Source organism: Theobroma cacao, chromosome 3, assembly GCF_000208745.1.
Source record: "Theobroma cacao cultivar B97-61/B2 chromosome 3, Criollo_cocoa_genome_V2, whole genome shotgun sequence".
Taxonomy (NCBI): domain Eukaryota; kingdom Viridiplantae; phylum Streptophyta; class Magnoliopsida; order Malvales; family Malvaceae; genus Theobroma; species Theobroma cacao.
Genome location: NC_030852.1, coordinates 1,693,214 through 1,718,487, shown reverse-complemented (window position 1 = coordinate 1,718,487; position 25,274 = coordinate 1,693,214). Strand labels below are relative to the sequence as shown.

The 25,274-nt window shown below is 33.3% G+C and overlaps 1 protein-coding gene and 1 non-coding gene across 3 annotated transcripts; both read right to left on the bottom strand.

The window, feature by feature from the left end:
* Window positions 428–21,123, bottom strand: LOC18604052 (transcription initiation factor TFIID subunit 2). 2 transcript variants are annotated; one of them, XM_018117761.1, is made up of 25 exons: window positions 20,953–21,123; window positions 20,524–20,848; window positions 19,817–19,962; window positions 19,670–19,736; window positions 17,195–17,394; window positions 16,915–17,068; window positions 14,410–14,494; window positions 14,151–14,242; window positions 13,176–13,301; window positions 12,266–12,319; window positions 11,977–12,045; window positions 10,658–10,755; window positions 10,209–10,553; window positions 10,030–10,117; window positions 7,906–8,031; window positions 7,765–7,821; window positions 7,217–7,296; window positions 7,087–7,129; window positions 6,596–6,682; window positions 4,300–4,389; window positions 3,438–3,496; window positions 3,272–3,362; window positions 3,021–3,186; window positions 2,709–2,892; window positions 428–1,698 (listed from the first exon to the last, which is right to left on the bottom strand). In XM_018117761.1, the coding sequence occupies exons 1-25, from the start codon at window positions 21,072–21,074 to the stop codon at window positions 603–605; spliced, it is 4,050 nt and encodes a 1,349-aa protein (XP_017973250.1). In that variant the 5' UTR covers window positions 21,075–21,123; the 3' UTR covers window positions 428–602. The 2 variants fall into 2 exon arrangements, with proteins under 2 accessions (XP_017973250.1, XP_017973251.1); XM_018117762.1 differs by lacking the exon at window positions 20,953–21,123 and having other exon boundaries at window positions 19,817–19,979; window positions 20,524–20,615.
* On the bottom strand, window positions 18,784–18,856 carry TRNAF-GAA. The gene has a single exon. It is a non-coding gene; the product is annotated as a tRNA-Phe (tRNA).

Sequence of the window (25,274 nt, the reverse complement as noted above, 5' to 3'; positions counted from 1 at the left end):
TACTGTTTATTTTAAAATTTTTTACTATTATTTTGACCTTTTAGAAAACAATTTATTTGTTAAAATTTAATAGTAACAAAGTATACCTTTTAAAACTTCAAATTTTGATCAAATAAATTGATTATATATATATAATTTAATAATTTGACTAGATAACCACGCACTCTAAGGATATACCCCTGGGGTTATCCACCTACATACATTAAAACAATTTTATTTGCAGATTTCTGAACGTCACTGTACTAGAATGATGTAAAAAGTATTTTAGATATTTTTTATTATATATATATATATAATAACTTTAAAAACTTTCTAGATTATTCAATAAAATAAACTTAAATCAATGGACAATGAAAGGCTAAGCTCATTTAGGTGCAGAAACAAACATCCAATTTCTGAGTTATTCCAACTCTGCAGGCGAAATTACTGAGAATCAAAGAGCATAGAGAGATTTATTCAATCGATAACTACGATGCTTCACATCAAAACTAGAAATCATCTACAAAATTGCTGGAGAGGATAGTCCAAAAACAAAAAAAATGGATGATTCCATCGTTTCCAGCAACGTTTAATGGTGACATCCTAGACCCAACAACTTTGCACTATGATTTATTCAGTGACTTGTTCTTTATTTTTATTCGGAATTTGGGAGCTGAAGTACCTTCTGTTGGCTCCGTCCTGGTTTCCGACTTTGTTATCACTACCTTGGGGGGTGCACTTGGTTTCAATGGCACCGTTGCTGACTTCGCAACCAGTTCCTCTTTCTTACCAGGCAACTCTTTTGTTAAAGATGTCGTTTCCTCTTTCTTACCTCGTAATTCTGTTGTTGAAGTCGTCTTGGCTTCACTCAGCAGCTTTGCCATCTCCTTTTCCTTGTGTTTTCTCTCCTTTTTCAATCGCTTCTTCTCTAAATACTCGAGATCGTCTCGGTGTCCTTTGTGGTCTTCTCGCTTTCGTTTCTTTTCCTTATCTTTTTTCTTTTCCTTGTCCTTCTTCTTCTTCTTCTTCTCCTTGCCGCGGTTTGGAGAATCCACAGTGCCCAATGAACCACCATCCTGTCTTGAAACTGATAGGGTTTGAAGACTTGCGAACTTTTGTCCTTCAGCATCTATGTAGTTATCTTGGATGATGCTAGGTGATGACGGATTATCGGGCCTAGGACACGCGGCAACATTACTTGAATCGGCAGTACACTGAAGTTCCTTACCAAAGTTGTCACCTTCACTTGCAATTTTTGCACTCCCAATGCTAGCGGTGATCCGAGACCCGTGATCATGAAATGAGTTGACTTCTTCGATATTTTGATTGCTAATGCTCACAGCCTCAGCTGAATTTCTTTGGGGTGCATCCACTGAAACCGAACTGGTGGCGCCGCGATCGGCATCAGGATGCCTTCCTTGAGATCTTTCGACGGTAGCATCGTCACCTTCCTCTGCTTTACTGGTTGTCCCAGACTGCTTGACCCTAATCTTAACAACGGATGTCTTCCTCTCATGACTGTTGGAAACAGTATCCACTCCCTTGGAAGCTTCTGGAATGGCCAGATTATCATGCAAAAGGTTCGGGTTCGCCGCGGGAGGTTCAGCAGGCTTTATCTCTGCAACAGGAGCTGCAAAATGGTTCTTCTGCTCATTGCAAACCTCCACATCAGCCATTCGCCGTACCTTATCTTTAGGCACTCCATAAAGTGTGGGGGTTCTGAAAATGGGAGCTCAAAATTTGATTAGCAGAAGTATAAAACAAAAAACAAAACAAAAAGAATACAAAGAAACAGCAAAACTCTGACCTAAATCAATTTGAACAGTACATATCTTTCAATACTGGAGCAAGCATATTGGGCTATAAAAAGTAAAACATTACAAATAAAGAAATGAATTACTAGCAAGCTCCCCAATGCAGCCACAGGGAATTAGGTTTTTTCTGTCTTTGTTTCATAATATTGGCACATATGTATCATCACAATTTCTACAAATTAGGGGCATAATAAAGCTAATTTAATCAAGTCTGGAGTTACTAGAGTTTCCATAAGAGTTTATTTTTATTTCATTGTAAGGAAAATATTATATTTATGTGTTCCCATTGGGTAATCCTAATTAAACTTACTGTTTAATATCCTCTTTTATTAATGACATGTCATATTATCTCTCAAAAACCAAAAAAGGTACACTGTTTTAGCCTAGCTTCCCCCAAGAATCTTCAAAATAACATCATTATTCCAGTCACTATTTTGCCCCCAAATATCACTCAGTCCATTAAACTATTAACCCCTAGCCACTAACCCTTTTTTCTTATAGCCGAAGACCCTAAAACTCCTTAAGATTTTGAAAGAAAAACTCCATGGAAGCCACATACGAAGATCATCTCAATCCTGTCCCACATCAATTCCTAAATGGGACTTGTGTTGACCTCCTTACCCAAGAAAAATCCCATAACATGCAGAATCTAGCATTGTCTATTAATCAACAGTCTTGTCCTGACCCCAACATGGTAAAACATTCACCTGCTTATCAAATAGCAGAAGTCTCAGTGCAGCAAGCGAGCAATGAAACAACAGGACAATCAGAATCAATAATTGTAAGAGAATTATATGCTTTCAATCCTCAGATGTATTCCCTCCCCCAGCATCATTATCAACATAAATATGGAGAAACCATATTACCCAGAGGAAAATTTTAATCCCAAAGAGGCAAATGACAATGCATACCCACCTTCCTGCAAGGACTTGAAGAATGGAGAACATGTAGTGCCGGAGAGATACATTATTGAATGCTGTGCGGCTCTCTAAAAGCTGAAGCAAAGCCACAAGAGTGGTCGACTTAATATCCTCATTAGAAACTGATCCACCTCGTATCTGACATAACCGCATAGCATGCACACCCAACTTTACCTGCCCTGCAATCAAGGAATGTATAACGACATCAGATTTTAATTGAAACAAAGTACAACTATACATTAACAATAAAATAAACACAATAACATCAGGAAAAGTTACAGAAGAAAGAGTTTTTACAGAAGGGTACCTCTTAAAGAAGGCTCTTCCTCTATATATTTAATAAACAACAACAATGCTGCATTGATGCCATTGCAGTTAAACTCAAGATCAAGGAGTGCTCTGCTTGCTTCTATTCGTACTTGCCAGATTGTCTTGAAATCTCGAAATGGTTTAATCAGTTCACAGACATGATCCTGTAGAGAAACAAAATCTATATATAAATAAATAAATCTACGCAAAGCAGACAATTATTAGATAAGGGACCCGAGAAGAACGCACTAGGTGGATGAATCCAGAAAGCTTTAATGCAATTTGTGCCAAGGTTCGGATGCAGCTGATTGTCAAAATCCCATTGTAACTAGGCATCAACCTGTTATGCAGCATTTCTAATCAGACATGAATAACCAGTAAGTTTATTTGGAAAAGATCAGAAGAGAATCATCACCTGTCAAATTGCAAAAGCCGATCGATGCGCTTGAGAAGAGAAGATAAAAGGAAAATACTCTGGCATAAGAGAAAGGATGCAAGAAAAGTAGATAGGTTAGCCTCCAGATGAAAGTTCTGGAGAAAACATAGGTGATGCATGGCCAAAACCAAAATCTGGAACAAGGGTAAAGATGCTTGTTCTATCTTCTTATCAAATAAATGTAAAAACCAAAAGCTTGCTTCACTTGCTGTCTTAAAACCACCATCTTTATTCTTTATAAACAATTCCTTACTCATAACCTATTCTATAAGCAAAAAAGAAATTAAAAAAAAAAAGAGAGATAATTTTTAAAGGAAATGGAAATTTAAGAATTAAAAGCAGCAGCAGCACCAAAGGAAAGCAAAGAAAAAAGATACTAATATCCTGCGATTATTATGCATTTTCAAATTTTTGCATGCATCTGTCATTGCACATTCATGTATGAGCATATGTGAGAGAGAAAGAGAGAAGGAGGGGGTGGGGGGTGGTGAGGTATGCTGATGAAAATGGAGTGGTGGTCATAAATTGCAGCAGATTTGAGATTTCCCTAATTCAGAAACCAAGCAGGAGGAAGAAACCCACACATAACAAGATAGGCTCTAAATTGCAACAGATTTGAGATTTCCCTAATTCAGAAACCAAGCAGGAGGAAGAAACCCACACATAACAAGATAGGCTCTAATTTGTTACATATACCGTCATTTAAAATGTTACTTCTTGTAGGTTGTAGAAACAGAACAAATAATAACATTAACTGGAACTTACAGAGGAAAAACCCACAATACTTAAAACGTTAGGACACAAACCAAAAAGTCTTGCAAGTAAAAATACGTTTACATACCTGTTGCCCAAATTCAAGTTCACCAACTGACTGCACTAATGCAGCGAGCCAGAAAACATCTGAGTAAGGATTCCCATTATTATCATTATACTGTCCAAGAGCAGTGGGAGAAGGGAAGTCAGAATTAAGAAAGGGGATAAACTATCAAGCATAAGAACCAAAGCAACTACTAAGTAAAGCACTGTTTATAAAAGCAAACCAAAAAACTAAATGGTCAGGATATGGAATTACATCATAGAGAATCCATACATTGCATGCTAAATGGCACAAGAGAAGAAAAATGAGCAGTGCATGGTTATGTAGATGCACAAAATGTACAGTATGATTTGACCAAAAGTTTTAAGAGTGCACTCTACATTTATGAATGAATTAGAATGAACTACAACAAATCCTTTTTTTGACTTGTATTGTTAATCCAAAATTCTTTCATTTTCATTCAATATTACGGGTCCCATCCCACCTCTTCAACCTCAAATCTTTAAACTGGTTGAACCATTGCAAGTCATCCACATGCATACATATATGTAGTTAATTACACACAAGTATCATTAATCATTATGGTTCTTGTCTATATGACTCATTTATTATTTACCTCGCTTTGATGTTGCATGGTATTAGCACAAGCTTTTTTAACTCAGAGAAATATAAACATTCATACATCGACATAACATCATATAAACCTAAGACAACATAAATTAACATTATGATTGTATGTATGTATCAGTTCCTTTGTTCAATTTTCTATTGGAGCTTCAAAATGACATCATAGTTGTAAAATTCAAAACTTATCTTGCTAAATACGGAACTGATGAAAAAGGTTTCATGATTGACTGACTATAAGGCATTCAACTTAAAACCAATTACAGCAAGTGAAAAGGCTCATCTTCAATATAAGACCAGAAAAAACCTGAAACTAATTGATTTAGGATAAGATTACTCAACAGTGGTGATCAAGGGGAGTCCAAAACAATTTTAATATAGAAAATTAATCAAGAACGGCAACTGATATTATAAGACAAAAAAATAATGCAAGTAATTACTCAAGTGGTTATAGGCCAGAGTTAACAAGGCTTTGTTTGGAAGTTGTTTTTGCTACTTGCTTTTAGCATCCATAAGCAAAAACTGAAAAGCACATTTGGATACAAAAGCAAATAACATTTTTGAGTAATCAAAAATTAAAATCAGTAAATTATTAGGGGGAACATGAATATAGAACAATTACGCTAGAATTGGCGCTGTACTTTCGTTATTCACTTTTAATTATAATGAGTTTTGCTTTTTACCATTTGCTTTTTGTTTTAGCTACTTTTTAGAAAGCAAAAGAAAATAGCAAAGCAACAACCAAATGATGCCTAAATAACTGCAGAAGAGCACAGCTTAATAGGCAATACGCTTAGTAGAGAAATGAAATAAGCAAATGTTCTATATTATGCCAGAATGTTTGGAGTGCGAAAAAGCTGAGTTAACCACTAAGATTAACTTGTTTTTGCCAGATCAATCGATCTTCCTCCCCAAACGAAGAAAAGCAAAAAAGAATAATAAAATCAAGGTTTATAGGTCAGCTAAGTGTTTTTTTTTTTTTTTTGAGGGGGGAAATGGGTAGAACAAATAGCTAACAGCAAAAATTCCATCAAACAGAAAAAAGCAACCTCTACACAAGTTAAAGCAACAAAAGGGACCAGCAATACAGGGTCTAATAAGGATATCCCATTAATGTCAAAAAACAAAATCGCATAATATATCAACAACTTCATGCCAAACAATTTCACTAGGTATAATTTATCAAGGAACCTAAGTTCGTGAGCAGATTTATAAAGATGGATTAGATTCTATGAGATTTGTCTTGGACAAGCTCTCATATTCTTTAGAGAACTCCTAACTTAATGACTGAACAAAACAATGCAAGTTTTATACTACACTTTCTCCCTCTTTTCTCTGCTGTTGATAAGTTAACCATGCAACTAATAAAATAAGGTTCCATTATTCCATGCAGCACTAGAGACCTATCTATCATTGATAACTCACTCAAGCGTATTTTATATATTGCAAAATTTGGAAGCCACCCCCCTGTTTTTCTCTCTTCTTGACAAGTAAACCATGCAAATCAAAATAAAAGAAATAAAGGTTCTATCTACTCATGCAGCCACTAGCAGCTATGTACCAGTGATTACTCATTAAGAGATATTTCCTATATAGCAAAATTAGAAAGCTGAGAGGACTGTAGATTGATTTGTATGCCCATTCAATAGTCTTGTTGATCTCTTTTAGAATAAGTGAAGGCCAAGGAAAATCCTACCTTCAAAAGTTGCAGAACAAACTCAACAGCTTCTCTTGGACTTTTCTTATCTGCAGCTCTTACCATAGCTATGGCACGTGGAATGGCCTAAAGAACCAAAGAAAATGAAGAAGGTTTTAGAAACTCTAACAAACTACATTTTAGTTATACATTAGCAACTCAGCCATGAGCATCGATGCATTCTCAATAGGCATCTCAACGGAATAGAAAAAGCTAAAACCGTAGACAGAATACAGAACATTGTTCACTTCTAAGCCAGATTGAGCCTAAAAAGTTCCACATGGAAAAAGGAATTACCTAATGTTACTTCCTTGTACCTTATCATCCCTTTTCAGATTGCTAGGTTAAAAATTTCTTGCATAGTGTTTAATTCAACATACACAAACCAACAATTTCACAAGCCACAGAGGCATCAGAGCTAGCTATAGTATTATACAGAAATGACATCATAAAGTACATAGTTTACCACATAGCCTACCTCATTGCATTACCTCAAGAACAAAGTACTCTGGAAAATCACGGAAGTCATTTGGTCTGGCAAAATCAGCAGGAAATTTAACTTCTTATACAAGACATTTTAACAATCACTGACAAATTGAGAATGTAGGTTAAGCAACTCACTTGGGGAGTCCAATGTCTGCATCAAACCTTCGACTTTTATAAAATCTCACCAGATGTTGCAAACCAGCCAAATCAGTTTCCTGCCAGACAATGAAATAAAACTCCATGTCTGAAGCATTTGGAATGTATAAAACTAAAAAGAAGACGATGACAAAGGCCAATTATATATGCAAACTATTAAATAAAAGTTGAAGTACAATTACTTTAAGTTCAAAAATACCAAACAATTTAAAAAATAATAGTACTAATCTCTGTTCCAAAGTATAATGTTGAAAACAACCAAAAGACTAATTTTAAGCTCCCTGTCATATAGCTCATTATATGAAAGAGATACTGTAAAATATGATGTTAAAAGAAAACATCAATCCATGCCACATTTAAAGCATCACACAAATCAACACTAAAAATGAAAGTTAAGAACATTTCTAGCAAAACTCAGTAAGAAGTGGCTTTCCTGCAAAAGAAGGGTTCAAAATATTGGACAAAGTTTTCCAATAAAAGCTACTAATTTTGGTTAACATCACATAAAGAAATAAAATTTATGATACCTCAGAAGATGTACTAGCCAATGCAAATGCTGCCTCAATTCGAACTCTCCAAAAGGCCTTGACACCACAAGAAAAATTAAATGAATGAATTCAACTAAGTATGACTCATAACCAAGTATGTCTTTAGTGAAGAGAAAGAACCTTAGAATCAGTGAGGAAATTATTCAGAGCATTGACAACAGAAGGTGAGAACTCTGGTAAAGATTCCAATGCTGCAATTGCTTGTGCCTGAGCAACAACATCTTCATCCTTCTCTAACTGATTAATCTGATAATTTTATCAATTTAAGAAGTCAAATACCAAGTGACAAATTAAAAATCATTCGAAGTGACTTATAAACAGCAAGAGATGCAGTTAAATCACAGCTAAATAAGTAAAACAATAAAATTCTTGAACAAAGTAGGTTCCTTATTTGGTTTTGTCAAAAACCATTAGTTTTTACGAAACATTTCATTTAATCCAATTTTATTTACCAGAGACCAATACTTTGGGCTTCAGTAGGTTGAAAAAAGATTACATGTATAAATTAAAATGATATAGAAGGATTACGTTGAACCATTATAGTCCATCTTGGGGTTTAGTAGAGCATATTATAGGTTAGACTTATGCTTGTTATGCTGATTAACCTTGAATTTACAACCTAAGAAGAACCGAGTTGAAAATTATGGCATAATCTATTAGGCTGACTCACCACATGAAAGTGTAAGACTGTATGCTCTCCATAATATCCACAAACTCAAGGTAAGTTTGTTGACAGTTATTTTTCTTGCTTTCTATGACAACAAGCAAAGAGCAGCAGGCAAAAAGTAATACTTCTTTTTCATTTAAGAGAAATTCGAGTTTTAAAAACTGTTTATATGTCTTCAAAGTTCTGCGTTTAAGTTAAATGCAATCTTCCAGTTTATTAAATATGTAAGAGTGCTCACAAGTTGTGATGTTAACTCAGAAAGAACACTAAGCAAATATTAGATGTTGAATATGACATGTTTATTATTTTCAGGCATTCTACCAAAACTGCAGTCAAGCCTACAAACTGTTTATATGTGATAAACTTAAAGATAAAACTGGGGTATATTTTCTTACAAACCTCATTTACAATTCAAACCTTCAAAATGTCTTAAAATTCTATAAAAGATTTATAAACTTCACCAACGATTTGGGAATTAATAGTTGAAAAAAGGTTAAAACTTAAACAGCTATTAAAGCAAAAACAGTATCTAAATAACAGGTATAAGTGAAAGTTCATTACCAAACAGCATTCTAAGTAAATTTGTACAATAAATTGCATGTTGTCAGACATATGTGAATCATTCTCCAAAAAACAAAAAAAAAAATTCAAACAGGAATGGTGACTTCCCTACAAATTTAGCTCAAAACTACCAAGTAGATTGGCATGTCATCTTTGGGATTGACACTCCAATGTTGCATCTATTGAAAGACAACTCACTGGTTTTATTACATCAATGATTTGGCAAAAACCAATAATACAGAGGAAAAAGTATAAAAATTTTTCCTTGTTGCACGGGAGGAAACCGAAGGGACTACATACAAGGTAGGGGAGAGGCTATTTGCTTAAGAAAACAACTGGGTGAATATTTCTTAATTATAATCCTTATTTGAGGTAAGCAACCCTTTTCAATTTAGGCTCAGGAAAAATGTCAAGTCCAACAAGCTAAGGTATCGATCAGTATTACCATGCTAATATAATTAGATGATCCTACAAAGATCAAAGAAAATGAACATAGGTCCTTCAACAGCATTGAATGGGGAGCATTTCATGCGCATCCAAAATTTATTTTTCTTTTTCTTTTTCCTTTGTCATCAATGAGAGAAAACAAAGACAAAAAAGGAGGTTGTTTTAATTATCTAAGATCTAATTAAATATAAGACAAAATTGAACTAGAGGACTAGAAACTCATCTAAGCTGGATGAACACAAGAAAACAGGTGTGGTATTCCTGCAAGGCCAGTTGGTGAATGACAATCGTCAACCTTGGCTAAATAAAATGGTTTAGAATAGCAAAACCTCTGCTGTTTGGTTACACATTTTACTACCATGCACAGAGTATCAACCAATATTCCCCCTTATGGTAGGAAAAGGAAACCCTTAAATCACTGAAGACAAATAACAAAGGGATGTAAACTTAATAAATCTTCTGCACTTAATGAATGCTTGAAACTGTCAAGGAAAATGACCAGGCATTCATGCTGGTTTAGGAAAAACATGACAAATTTCAGCAAGAAATGAGAACTATAGCTTTCTTACCCACATCTGTACAGGTTGATTAAAATGAATTTCAGCAAGGTATTCCATCTCTGGATCTGCCCTAATCCACAACAATGGAGAGTCTACACTGCAAAAAAAACAATTTAATATGGAAGAATCTGTTAACTTGATCTTCAGGAACAAGATATACAGCACCCAGTGTTGAGATAATAAAATACCTAGAGCGCACATCTAAACTGGGCATATCACCATTATCATCAGAGCCATCAGGTTTTGAACCCTTTTTAGGCTTCTGGTAGCGTCTAGCAGCAAGCTTTGAGTGACATGCTATTTCCAGTAGCTGCCATGCATCTCCAGACATTGGAAGATCCGGATGATCAGACATGCCATCAAGCTCATAAACCCTGACAGTCATAACCCCAGGCCATCCAATATCACCATCGCGGTTTTCAGAATCGGGGTTAGCATTCGGAACTGATACACTTGAATCTAGAGTAGCTGTGCATTCCCGCAAAACTGCCAACTCAATGATATTTTTCCGCTTGTTGTAGGAAAACCCCATCCTTACAAATTGAGGGTAAGAAAGAATATACCATTTAAGCAAATGAACCCATAACAGAATCCCAAAACACAAAGACATAAAATGTATGATTCACTTAAATCATACCTGAGCACTGGACATCCGTGTGATCCTACCCACCGAGGGAAAAATTCTTTGAGAAATGGACGCTCCAGATTTCCAATTTTGTTAGCAAAATGCCGGAACTGCAGATAACAATTTATAGCTTAATAAAGGAAACATACATGCAACTAATAATAGTCTAAATATTAAATGAAAACTACTATGTACTTTGTGAAAAGAAAACAAAAAAACTACAAATCATGGCAATACTTTCTTGGATTCCCTGTTATCCACAAAAATAAATAAAAAATACAGTCACACAAAACAATAAATCCATGACAACTTAGTTACTTTAAAAAAGAATATTGTAGATGCCTCAAATTTTAAATTAACTCAACATCATCATATTCTATTTTTATTGTCAGTATTGCGGTTAACTAAACACTTAATATTAATTATTATATTTGTAATCATAATTGTATTAGTTAATCTCTTTTTAAACTATGTCATCATAAGCAGGCCTATGCCACTAATTACCAATGACGAATTTGAGTCTTCAGAAATGCTCGACCAAATTAAAGATTATTAACAAGGAATTAGCTTGGTATTAGTGACAGGATCCCAAAATCAATCCCAAGATTTGGAATAATAATTAAAAAAAATCAGTTTAGTGGACTAGAAGCTCAAAATCAGATCCAATCTTTTAGCCTTCTCTATATAGCTCAAATACCTGCCATGTGTCATCCATGATGCATGACTAACAACACCTTAATTATTACTACTTGTCAACCATATCCTTACCCTTAAGAACACAATTTTGTCCTATTTCTTGTTTTACTGGTTATTACTCTATCAATGAGCAATCCAGCCTGACCTGCCTAATTGCCACCTCTAGTTTCAACTGACACATTAAACACATTCTCCTATCAAAATTTGCCCATTAACAAATTCACTGTACTAAGAACAGCATCAGGGAATTTAGTTTATTTTACATAATTTTTTCCTTCTATGATAGCATTTTCTGGTGACTGTATTGTCATTATCTTAGTCATATATTCTAACCATTTTACCTATTTTTACCAAACACAAGGAATCAAAGCAACGAACAAATTTCAATCATTTCAGTTTTCAGTTAATTCAGATTTTCAGAGGATCTCAATTAAAATAGCATGCATATCTGGTTAATTAGGTTATATCTAAAATTAATCAAATTAACCAAGCCGACTCATTGTTCACCCCTTCAATAAAAGGATCAGCCTACTAAATGCCATCATGTTAAGAAGCCAAACCATATAAAAAACTGAAAATCAGCAAAAACAATAAGTAGCTCGTATAAAGGTGAGAAGTAACAGAATTATGCTCACCTCTTTTGTGCTAAGAGACCTCACAGGACAGGTTGTACCTTGTGCACGAGAAATTATTGCTTGCAAAATCTGCATATAACAAAAGAAAACCAAGAATTAAAGAATATCAATGAAAGAAGTCGATTCCACCATCCAAGAATGTCTCTATAAATAAAATGCACTCATCAAAGAACATTGGAAATGGGAGGAGCTAAGAGGGATTGGTGTTAACCACCCTCCACCACCACGCCCACCCCCCCAAAATCCTCCAAATAGGACAAATACAAAAGTCAAGATGATAGGCTGTCACCTTTTTAAAGAAGTCAGGTCCCATTTGCTTTTCCAACACCTGAAGGATTGCCACCTTCAAGAGAAAAAAAATTAATCAACAAAAAATCCAAAAGACATAACCCCTCCATCCCACTATGTTGGTCCATTATTAACTTTTTTGGTCAAACAAACTAAATTTTGATCATTGTTATTAACAAAATCATGAAGTTATCAAAATTTTAAAAATAATCGTTGCACTTTGAACTTCAAACTTTTCAAACCATTGTTTTTGAAATTTTAATTCAAATATGATGTTTTAAAAGATAATGGTCAAAGTTGAGCTCCTATGATCAAAAAAGTCAAACAAGGACAAACATAATGAGACAAAGGAAGTAACAAAAGACAACAATTTTGAGTTCCCTTGGTCGTCTCTGACTCCCACTTGAAATCATTTGATTGTTACAAAACCAATTTTGTGTTCCCTTGGTTGTCTCTAACTCCCACTTAAAACACATTTGATTGTTAAGACAACAATTTTGTGATCCGTTGGTCATCTCTATCTCCCACTTGAAACACATTTAATTGTTATTTTTGCCACTTTTGCTTAATATTATTAAAGGTCTAACTTTTACGAATATCATAATGCATGATTCTACTTTCATATGAAATAATTATTTTTGAATGTGTATTACATTTTATCGATTCACTTATTTTAAACAAATATGATTTGCCTTTATTCTCGATTTATACCTTTTACTCTTTACATTACTTTTTAGCACTTTCAGAGAAGTAAAAAGTAATACTAGATGAAGGCAAAACTATTTTCACCTTTATGTTCTAAACCAGACTCCTTTAATTCAAGGTTTATTGCATCATTCCAGTCAATGTAGTAAACAATTTAGGGAGTAAGCAAAACATCTTTAAAATAAAATTAATAATTAGTGACTTACAGACTTCCATGATCGTATTTTTCCATTCAAGCCAATGGAATGGGTTCCATACAAATCCTTGCAAGCAAAAGAGGAACTCAAAGCTGTTGCACCACTATCATCAGCTTTGCAAACAGCACAATTTGCCTATATATACATTAACAAAATTGCATTATTTTGCATCTGAAATCGTGAAAAATTAGCAATTTACATGTCTGCATGCTTATCTCCCAAGGAGAGGAGGAGAAACTACATTTGAACAAAACTAAAAAACATAGTTAGAATCATTTCATAGCACTACCGCACGGCCACTTTCCATCCATAGTAAGAAATTGATATAGCAATGCTAAATTTTAGAGAGCTTTTAAATATCAGCCTCCAGTACCATTTGGAACAAAAATCACGACCCTATTCTCTATACGACAACAGCGACAACTACTAATGCTATTTTTGGCTGTAGAAGATACACAAACACACACCAAGCAACAGAAGAATCATTGACAGAACCAGGTGGAGCAGGCTGGGGCTGCACCCCTCTCCTCAACCACCAAGATTCTGAATGCAGATATCAGAATTGGTACCTCTTAGGCACCTTAATCAGCAAAACTGAAATTCGATGAGCTACTAGAGGCACATAAATCCAGAAAACCATGAATATTTGGCACTTGCAATCTTTGGTACAGAAGACTTGTATTTATATAGATCATCCAGAACCTCATATATTTTGATCCAAAACCCCATTGTAATCGTTATTCATCAAAACCATGCTAATTTATCAAATCTCATAAAGTCCCTCAATAAGATAAGAAATTTTCCAGTAATCACCAAAGATACTTCTTAACAAAAATGAAGAAACAAAAATCAGAAAAGATAGCAATCTTTTTTGTGCTTCTCCCTTGATTAAGATGGACATAGTAAATATACATATATACATATATATATATATATAGATATTTATATATATATTATATGTACATGCCTCCATAGAAAACAAACCTTGTATCTTCGATATTGTGCCTCATTATTTCCCAAAAATTTCTTGATAAACAAATCTGTCAAAAAACCAGCAAGACCATCCAGCAGCCACTCTGACAATAAAAATTTAAGCAGCCATATGAGCACTAACAGATATCTTCTTTTTTTTTTTTTGAAAAGCAACAGATATATTTTCTGCTAAAGTTTATCAAAATAAATTAGTATCATTTGGATAAAATATCAATCAAGCAATACAAGAAGCCATTATCCATCAACATACCATCAGTTGGTGCCTCTGGAGTAATATATACCCCAAACCACTGTCTTGCAAGGGCAAAAGCAAGTTTGATGCAAGTGTCTATTGTCTGTTAAGTCAAAAACATACTTGTCAACAACAGCACAAAGGACAACAAAAGCTTCAGAAATGGTTATGTTATCAAAGATATAATAATGAAGAATGGCATGCATGCAAAAGCAAGTTTGATGCAAGTGTCTATTGTCTGTTAAGTCAAAAACATACTTGTCAACAACAGCACAAAGGACAACAAAAGCTTCAGAAATGGTTATGTTATCAAAGATATAATAATGAAGAATGGCATGCATTGCAGTTCATGCACATATACAGAAGTTCAACTAACCTGTAAAGACAACAAACATAAAGCACCCACAAAAAAGCAGAAACAACCAAAATTTTAAGAAAACACAGCATTAGAAACAAGACATCGCGCATTTCAGTCCCTATGAATTGTCAAACATCTAAACTAAAGCCAATTCATTAGGTGGGAAAAATTTGCATGAATTTAAGTCATAACAAACCCAAAACCAATAAAATAGCATCACTTAACCCTCGCCATTAACTGTAGGCCAATAAAACAACTAAGCCAAACAAACCTATTACAAGGATGACAAAAATGAAACTAAGCTTTTAATACCATTTTAAAACATCCAAATAAAACTTATCGCTGATAAGTTGAGAGCTTAATATGATTATAAGGCCGCACCCAAACCTAAGGACCAATAGCCATGTTTTGTCACGAAGACCAAATATTTGCCACTTAACCAGCATATGTAATTTCAAACACTGCTGCATCGATCAATGTCAGTTCTTAGAAACCTTGCACTGGTAGTTTTTCACATTATATCACATTATGGCAATTGACAACATACTCCTGACATATAAGCCCTAGTGAAGAGTCCAATAAGACCCATCAAATCACCATACAAAATATTTTTACTGATATGCTAGATTAATCATTCTCTTGCCTCTTCCATAAGTGTATATTCAATTAGGAAGTGTTTCCATGCATTTGATAATTCTTCAAAATGACAGGAATCTCTCAAGAAGACTTAAGTATGGCCCATTTGAAAGCTTATCCATGTTGCTTGGAATCAGGTGTAGTAGTCACAAAGTGTCTAACTCATTAATTACCTTAAATCTGAGAGACAGTTATACAACTAAAAAGTCCCAAGGAAGCATATAAGTACAAGGACTTGTTATACATTTAATCAAATAAAATATTAATTGAATTATTATGAATTTGATTTGCTCAAATGTGAGCCCTCACAAGTGATAATTTCATTTTGAGAAAACACTGCAGTAGGATTAAGATTAATGAGACTGTCAATTACGTAGGCACTGCATGGCTTTTGTAAACTTGTACAAGGGATTTTTTTTTATTTATTCATTTTTTTTCAATTCATAGAAACAAGAACCAAAAACAATGTTTTCAAAAACAATAGAAACAAGAAATTCTTACTTCCAACAATTTTAGAAATTTTGGTCTTGTTTTCATTTTCTAGGAAACAGAAGCATGTTACCAAACATATTTTTTGTTGCTGGTCTCTAAAAAATTGAAGTGAAAACAAAGAATAGAACATAAAAGCAATGCCAAATGACACCTAAGTTTTATTTCAAGTCCTCAAATGGAAGAAAAGTGAAGCATAAAGAAAGTCAGTATTCTCTCCTGCATGAGTTTGCCTAATTTTCAAATTGAAGAAGGCTGACCACATTGTGTCATGTAATTTAATTTTAAAAAATAAGGCACCCTTCTTCAAAGGTTCTAGTTTGATTTTAACCAATAATTATGAGTGAAAAAACTTAAAACCATAGGCAACTAACAATTCACAGCCGTACAACTTACTTTTCTCAGTGAAGCATGGTGGTTGGCTACTTTCATTCTTGTTTTTTAAATTTCATTGGCAACATCACTAAAATTGGAAGCAAATGAACGCATGCAATCCTACGGACAAGCATACAAATGGTGTTTATTGTGCAAGATTGCCATCCCCATCTAGAAAAATGATGCATAAATACCACATTCAAGAGGTAAACTGGTTACTCTTCAGAGACCAATCCAAAAAGGGAGGCAGAGAAGAGAGAGAAATGACTGGCATTTGCAAGGACAAATAACAGCAGGAAGAAGAGTAAAATCATCAACCCTGAAAATTGAGAAAACTGAAATAGATATTTAACAATTTGCTAAACCATAGTAAAGAACATATGAAAACTTATGCACTGGACTGGAAGGTTCTTAATTAACACGAATAGCCAAAAGTTCATGATAGATATTGTATCACATTTAATAGTGTAACCATGCAACTTATGCTCACCATAGAACAAACAATTTATATGGAGTTTAGATTAGACTACCATTTTGTTGGCTTAATGTAATACTGTGTAATATATTTTGAATCTTAAACTGTCTCCCTATGTAATATGCAAGCAAGGCTCCATATCTATGAATAAATGAGCCATCAGCAATATGAGTTCAAGCAGCAAACAAACCTGATCTATAACTTTCTCATCAAATAAAACTTGAGAACTAAGGATGCTCAAGGAGGCCCCAAAAGTTGACGAGGATATTGCCATCTCAGGAGCTAAAAAAACTTGCTTGTATGACCCAAATGGAAACTTTGCATCAAGATACTGCTCATAATCACTGTAGAAAGTATAATGTAAAACAACCACATGAACAGTGTAAATTGAAAATTTGAATGCAAATATCCCAATCATGAAATGAAAGAGAAGATTTTAATAATTAAGTCAGTGTAACCAATATGAAAACCTGAATGCACTATGGAAAAACTCCACTGTGTTACGTAGCTTTGGCAAGTTAGGTGGTAAACACATGTGCGAAATGAGACCATTATGCTGATCAGGGAGGATTTCAAATGGTCCAACTGCCAAAGATATCCACTGAGCAGCGACAGGAACATCTAATCTGTAGACATATGTCTTGCGAGGAGGGTCATCTTTGCTCAAGACCTAAAAAAAAGAACAACTTAAATATCAGAAGCCTCATCTGTAGGTGACAAATAATTACTATTATCAAAGAGAGGGATGGAAGAACACTAGGCCCATCAAGTTCGGCAAATATTGGTTGAATGGTACAACACTATGGTTAAGAAAACAAGTACCATTGTGAAGAAAAAGATGCTATAACCATCCTTAGTCATGAAACTCAAAAATCTTAGATTATAACATAACCACTGAAATGTTCAACAGGTTTTTCAGCTCTACTTGTGCAACACCAGATAAAGGCATAAAACTCAAGAGTTTAGGAATAATTAAGCTCTTTTGAGTAGTCAGACAGTACAGGGTATCTACATACTTAAGGAAACTACTGTTTGAAATAAGAATGAAGACTACTGTTAAGAAAGTAAGCTAGATGCTAAATACAGGGCCTGGCGTACACTCTATTAATATACTGCTAATCCTCTGTATAATTAAGTCATACTTCTGCAGTTGCATAACAACATTCAGGCTACACTTATTTTGGCTCCATTTCTTCTTAAATTTACCACCCTTACCTATAGGCCTTTTCAGCTCCAACACCTAACTCAGAAAAAATTCTCACCACAAACAGAAACCCTGAAGTGAGCTTCACAAAATAAGTACTCACATATTAAACTTCAGATTATGTATTGCTTTTAGCATGGCACTGGCCTTAATTACCTTTTTTTAATTATCTAAATGGATATGTTGAATTCTTTGAGCTCTTTGCCCAGACAACATAATCTAACCTGCAATTGATGCTCCAAAAACATTATAACAAAAGCCAAAATACTTAAGCCCCCTTGATACCCCCAACAGAAAACATGCTTTTGTTGCGTACACTAAAGTCACCACAATAAAGTTAGCCTTTTCTCCTTGTATTGATTAACAATGGTGCATTTCAGCGCATTACATTTTGATCAACAAGCAACAATGGCGTTCTTTTTGAGCTAAAAGGGGCAACATAAAACAGTTCCCCAATTCTGGCAATATGAAGTCACCGAATAGAACCAACCCAATTTTAAATAAATTTTACCAACACTGAACTGTTCAGGAATTAATTTTAGTAATTATATCTTTTAGAGTTATGATAATTCAATTATAGCTATTAATTTGACCCTCCAGCTTCGTTTAGCTGGTACTGATTGCGAAGTTTTCTAAAGGCTCAAAAATAACCTTGGCATATTTGCAAAGAGAAAAGAGTGCCTAACCTAGATAGTACTAGTGATATGGTCCGCAAATTCTGTTGAATTGTAGCAAAAGTATTAAATCAAAGTCGTATGTCCTCCACTAAAAATGGGATATTCCACCTTCACCAAGTATAATTTGACCAACCTCCCAAGTAATAAGTCAACTCCAAGCCTCAATCCCAAGGATGCGTGCGGTGAGCGTGGATTGAACACGCGGCCTTCAGATCTTCAGTCTGATGCTCTCCCAACTGAGCTATCCCCGCAAATTATGCACCAACCTAGAACTGGACTTGGGTCTACTCAAAGAATTTGTTTGGTTTGATCATTATTAGACCACAAGGAATATAAGTTTTATCATTTATACTAACGAAAATCTAGATTACCCCAAAACATTTATGACTAGGATGTTCATTTGGTGCATAGGTTAGGATTGGATAAACTAACCTCTTATTCCATTTTACATTTGTTGTCATCTTTAGTCCTTTACTAGAAAAATTTGAAAGCTAGTTGGATTCGTTGTCCTACATGGACAGTATTACATAAGCCTATGAAGAGTAATGGATTAGATAATCCTAAACATTTAAGATTATGTCAAAAGAATGAAAGATAAAAGCATTTTTATTATGCATGCACTAAAATAAGATAAAATAAAGAATATTTGCTTACCAATTTCATCTCAATTGATATTACCCATAATCCTATGAGCCAGATGCAATCTAAGTGTGTTGTTTCCTATTATATTGGGTCTAATTTGAACTGACACAGAGTTTTTATTTAACCTTGCTTCTCTTTCATACTTTGTGTCTCTAAAATTTTCAATTTTATATGCTTTTTCAGAATTATACTTAGGAAATGTTGATCTTTATTACTTTAAGAGGTCTCCTACATCAAGTGTCAGGTTAATTGTTCACGACCACTCATCCAAAAAGTTTTGGCCTCCACCCTTATTGACTCAAAATGCGCTTTTTCTAATGCTTCCATGGAACTTTGGCAGAGAAGTTGCAAAACAGAACATTATGCCTGTCCTACAATTTTTAGCAATGTCACTAGATAGTTTTCCGTCACATTTATCTCACCTGATATAATAAGCTCCCATTGCTGACAGCCACAAGATTGTGGGCAACTGTGAACTCCAGATCGTAACTGAACAAATAATACATAAAGACTGTAAAATGCCAAAAATAGCCAAATTACTATAAGAAGGGGCAGAATACAATCCCTACCAGCACCGTTGATTATTATCATCAATACAAGGAAACCAGCACCGAGCACGTCGTATCTGATTATCAGTATGTATCACATTATCCTCAAAATGAATCCCTGTCTCCATTTTTTCTACCCAATAGTTAACACGAACTGATTTCACATTCTGCACCCAATACCAACCTACATGAGAAACCGGAATACCCGTAAACCTCATCACATCAAACTCAGTACACAAAGACAATCACCCAAATAACTCCCCTCATTTATTTGCTTTGCAGAAAAACAGTATTTTTAAACATCATTTAATTGTTACTTTTGCTACTTGCACAAAATGCAACACGCATCACAATAAAAAAGGCCAAAAATATATTTGAATAACTAAAAATTTTATATATATTCACACACAACAAATATATTAAAATCGATGCTAAAATTTAGTCATTTATCAACTTTTACCATTTTTTTTTTTTTGCTTTATAACTACTTTTAGAATGCAAGTAGTAAAAGCAACTACCAAAAGAAACCTTATTTTGTTTTTCTTCTCATTTTAGTTGTTCTTGTTTACATATTTTGAGAAATGGAAACCAAAAACTGAACCAAGCAAACCCTAGCACATTGATTAAAACGTTAAATTCCCTTACCATTTACACGCAATAATGCAACTCAAAATATAAAAACAAAGTAAATTAAAAATATATATTCACTAAAAAACAGCCACTATAACCTGCTTGACTTCAGCAGAAGATTGGACTCCGTTATTTTCCGTATTGATTTGCTCAATGTGCATCTTATTGCAACAATTGATGAGAAAATTAGGCATCAGTTCCATCTCCAGTGCCGTAACGTAAGCAGCGGCAGCAGCATCCGCAGCTGAACTCAGAGAAGATGCGGCGGAGGCCCACGGCTTTTCACTATCAGCGGCCTGATTATGCGGGTAATACTCAAACTCCGTGGGTTCACCTTCTACAAGCACACTCTCAATCCCTAAATTCTCCGCATGTAATCCAACGATTCCGATATCAGGTACCTCAATTTCCAGTTCAGTGTAACTGAAAACAAACCAAAACGACACCGTCTCAACACAACACACCAATTTACACATTTCTTTAATGAAATGTAGAGAGAGGCAAAAGTGAAATGAAATTAGAATTACCCGTAGATGCGACGGAGGTTCGTGTCAATGGAGAGACAGAGCTTCTGGTGGCGGACGACGGCACCGGAGTTAGCTGGCTTGGAGTCTTCCGCGTCGGGCTTGGGCTTGCGAGGCTTGGCCATGGCTGGTGGCACCCCGTTCGTTTTTTGCACTCAGTTTTTCTGTTGGAGAGTGAATGGGGGAAGGGTTTATTTATAAAGAAGCTCACGAGCTTTTTTGTGGGCTAGCTGACGATGATGTGCCCTAGCTTTGGTATGGGTTCGATCAGCACCTTACACGTGGCAATATGGAAATCGGAGGGTTGATGGGAGTCTGGGTTTGACTTGGCATGTGCAACTTGTTGTCGTGGATTTTTTAACTTTCAGGAAGATGATGTAATAATTATTTTTTTTCTTTTTGTTGAGTGATTATAGGCAATTTTTTTGTCAAAAAATTAATTTAGCTAATTATTGGCTATAAAATTAAAATATTTTATTATTTTTTTTAAATGTTTGATGTAATATCTTGAAACTTTTTGTAATATATAAAATATTTTTTAAAAAAGATTAATAATGAAACTTTTTTCTTTAAATATCATGATGTTTATGGTATGCTGGTAAATAAATTTGACAATAATGAAATAGTTCACTTCTTACAACTTTTTCTCTTCATACCATTTATGTATGTAAAAAACAACTTTAATAAGTTATTTATAAAATAATTTTATTCTAAATCACATTTCAAAATTAACATAAAAAATTTAAAACAACGTCGGATTTTAATATTTAATTGTTTGTATATAGTTTTAGTTTATTTGCTCATAATTAGTTTTCAGCATTTATTTGTTTTAAAATTCTTTTTCACTAATATATTAAATAATTATCTTTTATGTACTCAACATTTAATATTCATTTTAAGTGTGTGTATAAGTTAACTTCACATAAATATACATAGATATACATTTAATATTGTATTTGTGACGTAGAAACCTTACTTTACATATATATTTATTACAATTTTTAATAATAGGAAAAGAAAGACGAGAGGTTTCATAGCTTTCATATGAAATGCTACAGTTATACTAAACAAACAAAAATTTATTAAATATTTAATCAACATTTGACTATATAAGCTAAATGTTAAATTGAAGTTAAAATGTTTGAACACTTTTTTAACTAAAGATAAAAAATTTCAATTATAATAATTAAGAGTCAAATATTTTTTATTCCTTATAATTAAGAACTAAGATGACAGGTGAATGAAATATTTATTACACGCAACAAAAAAATTCACGTTGAAAATATAATTATTACACGTTATGTTAAAAAATTTGTTATTATGTGTTATGTTGAAAAATGTAAGTGTTACATGTCATGTTTAAAAATATAGTTATTATATATTATATTGAAAATTTAGTTGTTACACATCATGTTAAAAAATTTAATTGTTATACGTCATGATGAAAAAATTGTTATACATCACGTTATAATTTGAACTGTTTTGATTTGACAGACAATATTTTATAAACAAATGACTACTTCTTATCTTATATTTTTAAGTTAGTATCCACGTCATGTTCATGTTTTACACGCACTAGACACCTTTCACTTTGGCACTTAACCGTAAAAAACTCAAAACATTTGGTATTATGTCAATTGAAACGTTTAATCTTAAATTGACAAAAATTCAAAAATTTTAATCCTAAATTAAATATTTAATTGACTATATATCAATATATATATATATATATATAATTAGAGGTGAATGGAAGATGGTGACCACCACCATCCCTCAATTTTTTATTTTTTATATTACAATTTAATTTTATTTAAAAAATAATTAATATAAAATCATAAATTCGTCACTGTATACCAAACAAATTTAGAATAATGCAGATAAGTACGAACTGTGGTAGAGGTGAAAATCACTATGGGCCATGCTGGCCATCAAGGCTGCAGCATTGGCCCGTGCACAGGCAGGCTTGGACAAGTATTAAAGGCCAGAATTTGACTTTGTCAGATGGGCTTCAGCTCGAAGCCATGAAAACTTTGGATTATTAGTTTGTTCGTTCGATTTATTTATATTTATTTTTTTCATAAAATGCATGTTAAAAATTATTGACATAATATTAAAAAAAGTTCTAAATTATTTAGAAAAATTAAAATAAACATTTAAACTTTTGATATTTCAATTAATTTTTTTATATTTTTATTTTGAACCAAATAAGTTATTTTATTTTTGTTTTGAGTTAAATAAATTTTTATAATTAGTTATTAATTTAGTCAAAATTTCATTTGTTAGTTTATGTCGTATAATGCTAAAGTAACATATTAATATATCATAATTGATGATAATATGATATATTGATAGATATCATAATTGATAATGACATGATGCAGTAACTTAGCAAAATAACATAATTATTTGATATTTTTACCATCTACATTTACATCAACGTCATGTCATTGTAATGTAAATATAAAATAATAAATGATATTTTAATTAATGATAATTAATCAATCATTAATTATAAAAGTTTTTATGACTCAAAATAAAAGTATATGGGTCTGAATGAACATAATAAAAAATCAAAATTTATTTAAATAGTCTTGAATAATTTAAGGATTTATTTGAACATTATGTTAAAATTATTTGATAATAATTGTATTTTATATTTATAATGCAGATCATGAGCTTTCACGTAAAAGTATATCAATAACACGAGACTTACATTTTTCCCCGAAAATATGCTCTTACCTAATAAAATTTGCCTTTCCTCAAAATTTACAACAAAATTTCTCATCCAATCCAAGCCCATGTCATAACCAGCTCTCCTCACCGTCACCTTTAAATTAGAGTAAATATCTTTTGTCCTTTTTTTAAGTTTCGTCCCTGTTTGATATTTCTTTCATAATTTTATATCACATGTTTAATAAATTTTTTATATTAATATTAATTCGGCCTACTATTAGGGTTTAAAATCAAGATTGAAGATTCAAGAGTAAGCTCGTTATGTGATGTAAATTGAGACAAACCAAAAGTGGTGGTAATTGTCACCTCTCAATATTTAATTTTTATTTTGAATTGAATCAATGATTTAATTCATGACTTTGTATAATTATCATTTATATAAAATCTTAAATTCATCACTAAATGTAAGATTATGAGAAGAGTTACCAGATATGATAGAGAACTTTTTAATCTCAAATAGAACCCAGGTACAAAAGTCTCCACATATCCCACTTGGGTCTTGGGTGGGAGGTTTGACTTTTGAATCACAAGAAGTAGGCGGTGCCCAACAACTCAGTTTGACATTTTTGCATTAAAAGGGTTGGCTTTTTTTTAATTAAAAAAAATCTTGTCAACCTTTAAGGATTTGTAAGTCCATAAGATCCTGCCACGTGGCTAGAAGTGGAAGAATTTTCACCAGATGATCAAAAACCATGCATCTTGATCCATGGTCATGGGTTGTCCCGACAAGAGCCTCTCATTTTGCACCAATGGCAATTCATAGTCCTTTTGCTCACTTTGGGAGGATATGGTGAAAGTCTAATATGAAAGAGAGGGAAGAAGAAATGGTGGTGTTAGTTCAACCTGCCATTGGAGTTAGTGTGAGCAGTAGTGAGCACACAAAACAACCATGATGGATCTTTGTCTCCTCAATGTCTATATATATTGAACTTTAAACAAAGGCTTGAGCCACTTTTCTTGACACAATTATAAGGCATTTATAAAACTTTAGGGAGTAAACATTCAACTAGACTTGGTCACATGTTCGGGGTTTTCGACCGGGTTTTTTAAGTTTGAGTCTAACCTGACCGACTTGTGAGATTATTTTATAGTTAAAGTGTCGGTTTCAAACTAAATCTAAAATTTAAGAAATGTCAATTGAACTCGATCCGATTGACCCATAAATACCGTTGTACATAATCATATTTTAAAAGGTATTATTCTGAAAAATAAATATTAAAGACATATCAAAAACAAAGATTAAATGTCTTTGAAGTTTAATATATTTAGACTAATTATCACTGTGAATCATCAAACCATTTTTAAGATTGACTTAAAAAAAATTAAAATAATCGTATAAATTCCATAATTTAATGGTACAGTGAGACTACAATATTTTCAGTTAATTAATTAACTAGTTAGATTATGATATTATTAGTTAGGTAAAGTTATATTATTAATAGGATTAACCTTGTATATATACAAATTTGCTATTTTAATAATAGAAGAGAGTGGAAAAATGAAGGCATATAGAGTCTAAGTGAAGGAACTATACCGTTTTCCCCATGCAACATGGCGTGTTGAAAATATTTCCAGGCGTGTGAGTTTGATTC

Coding starts and splice junctions, on each gene's coding strand:
- LOC18604052 (XM_018117761.1), bottom strand. CDS start 21,074: ATGGCCAAGCCTCGCAAGCCCAAGCCCGACGCGGAAGACTCCAAGCCA. Junction 17,069..17,194: donor TTTTTCCATAGTGCATTCAG/GTTTTCATATTG, acceptor TACTTTCTACAG/TGATTATGAGCAGTATCTTG. Junction 12,046..12,265: donor GACCTGACTTCTTTAAAAAG/GTGACAGCCTAT, acceptor TGTTATATGCAG/ATTTTGCAAGCAATAATTTC.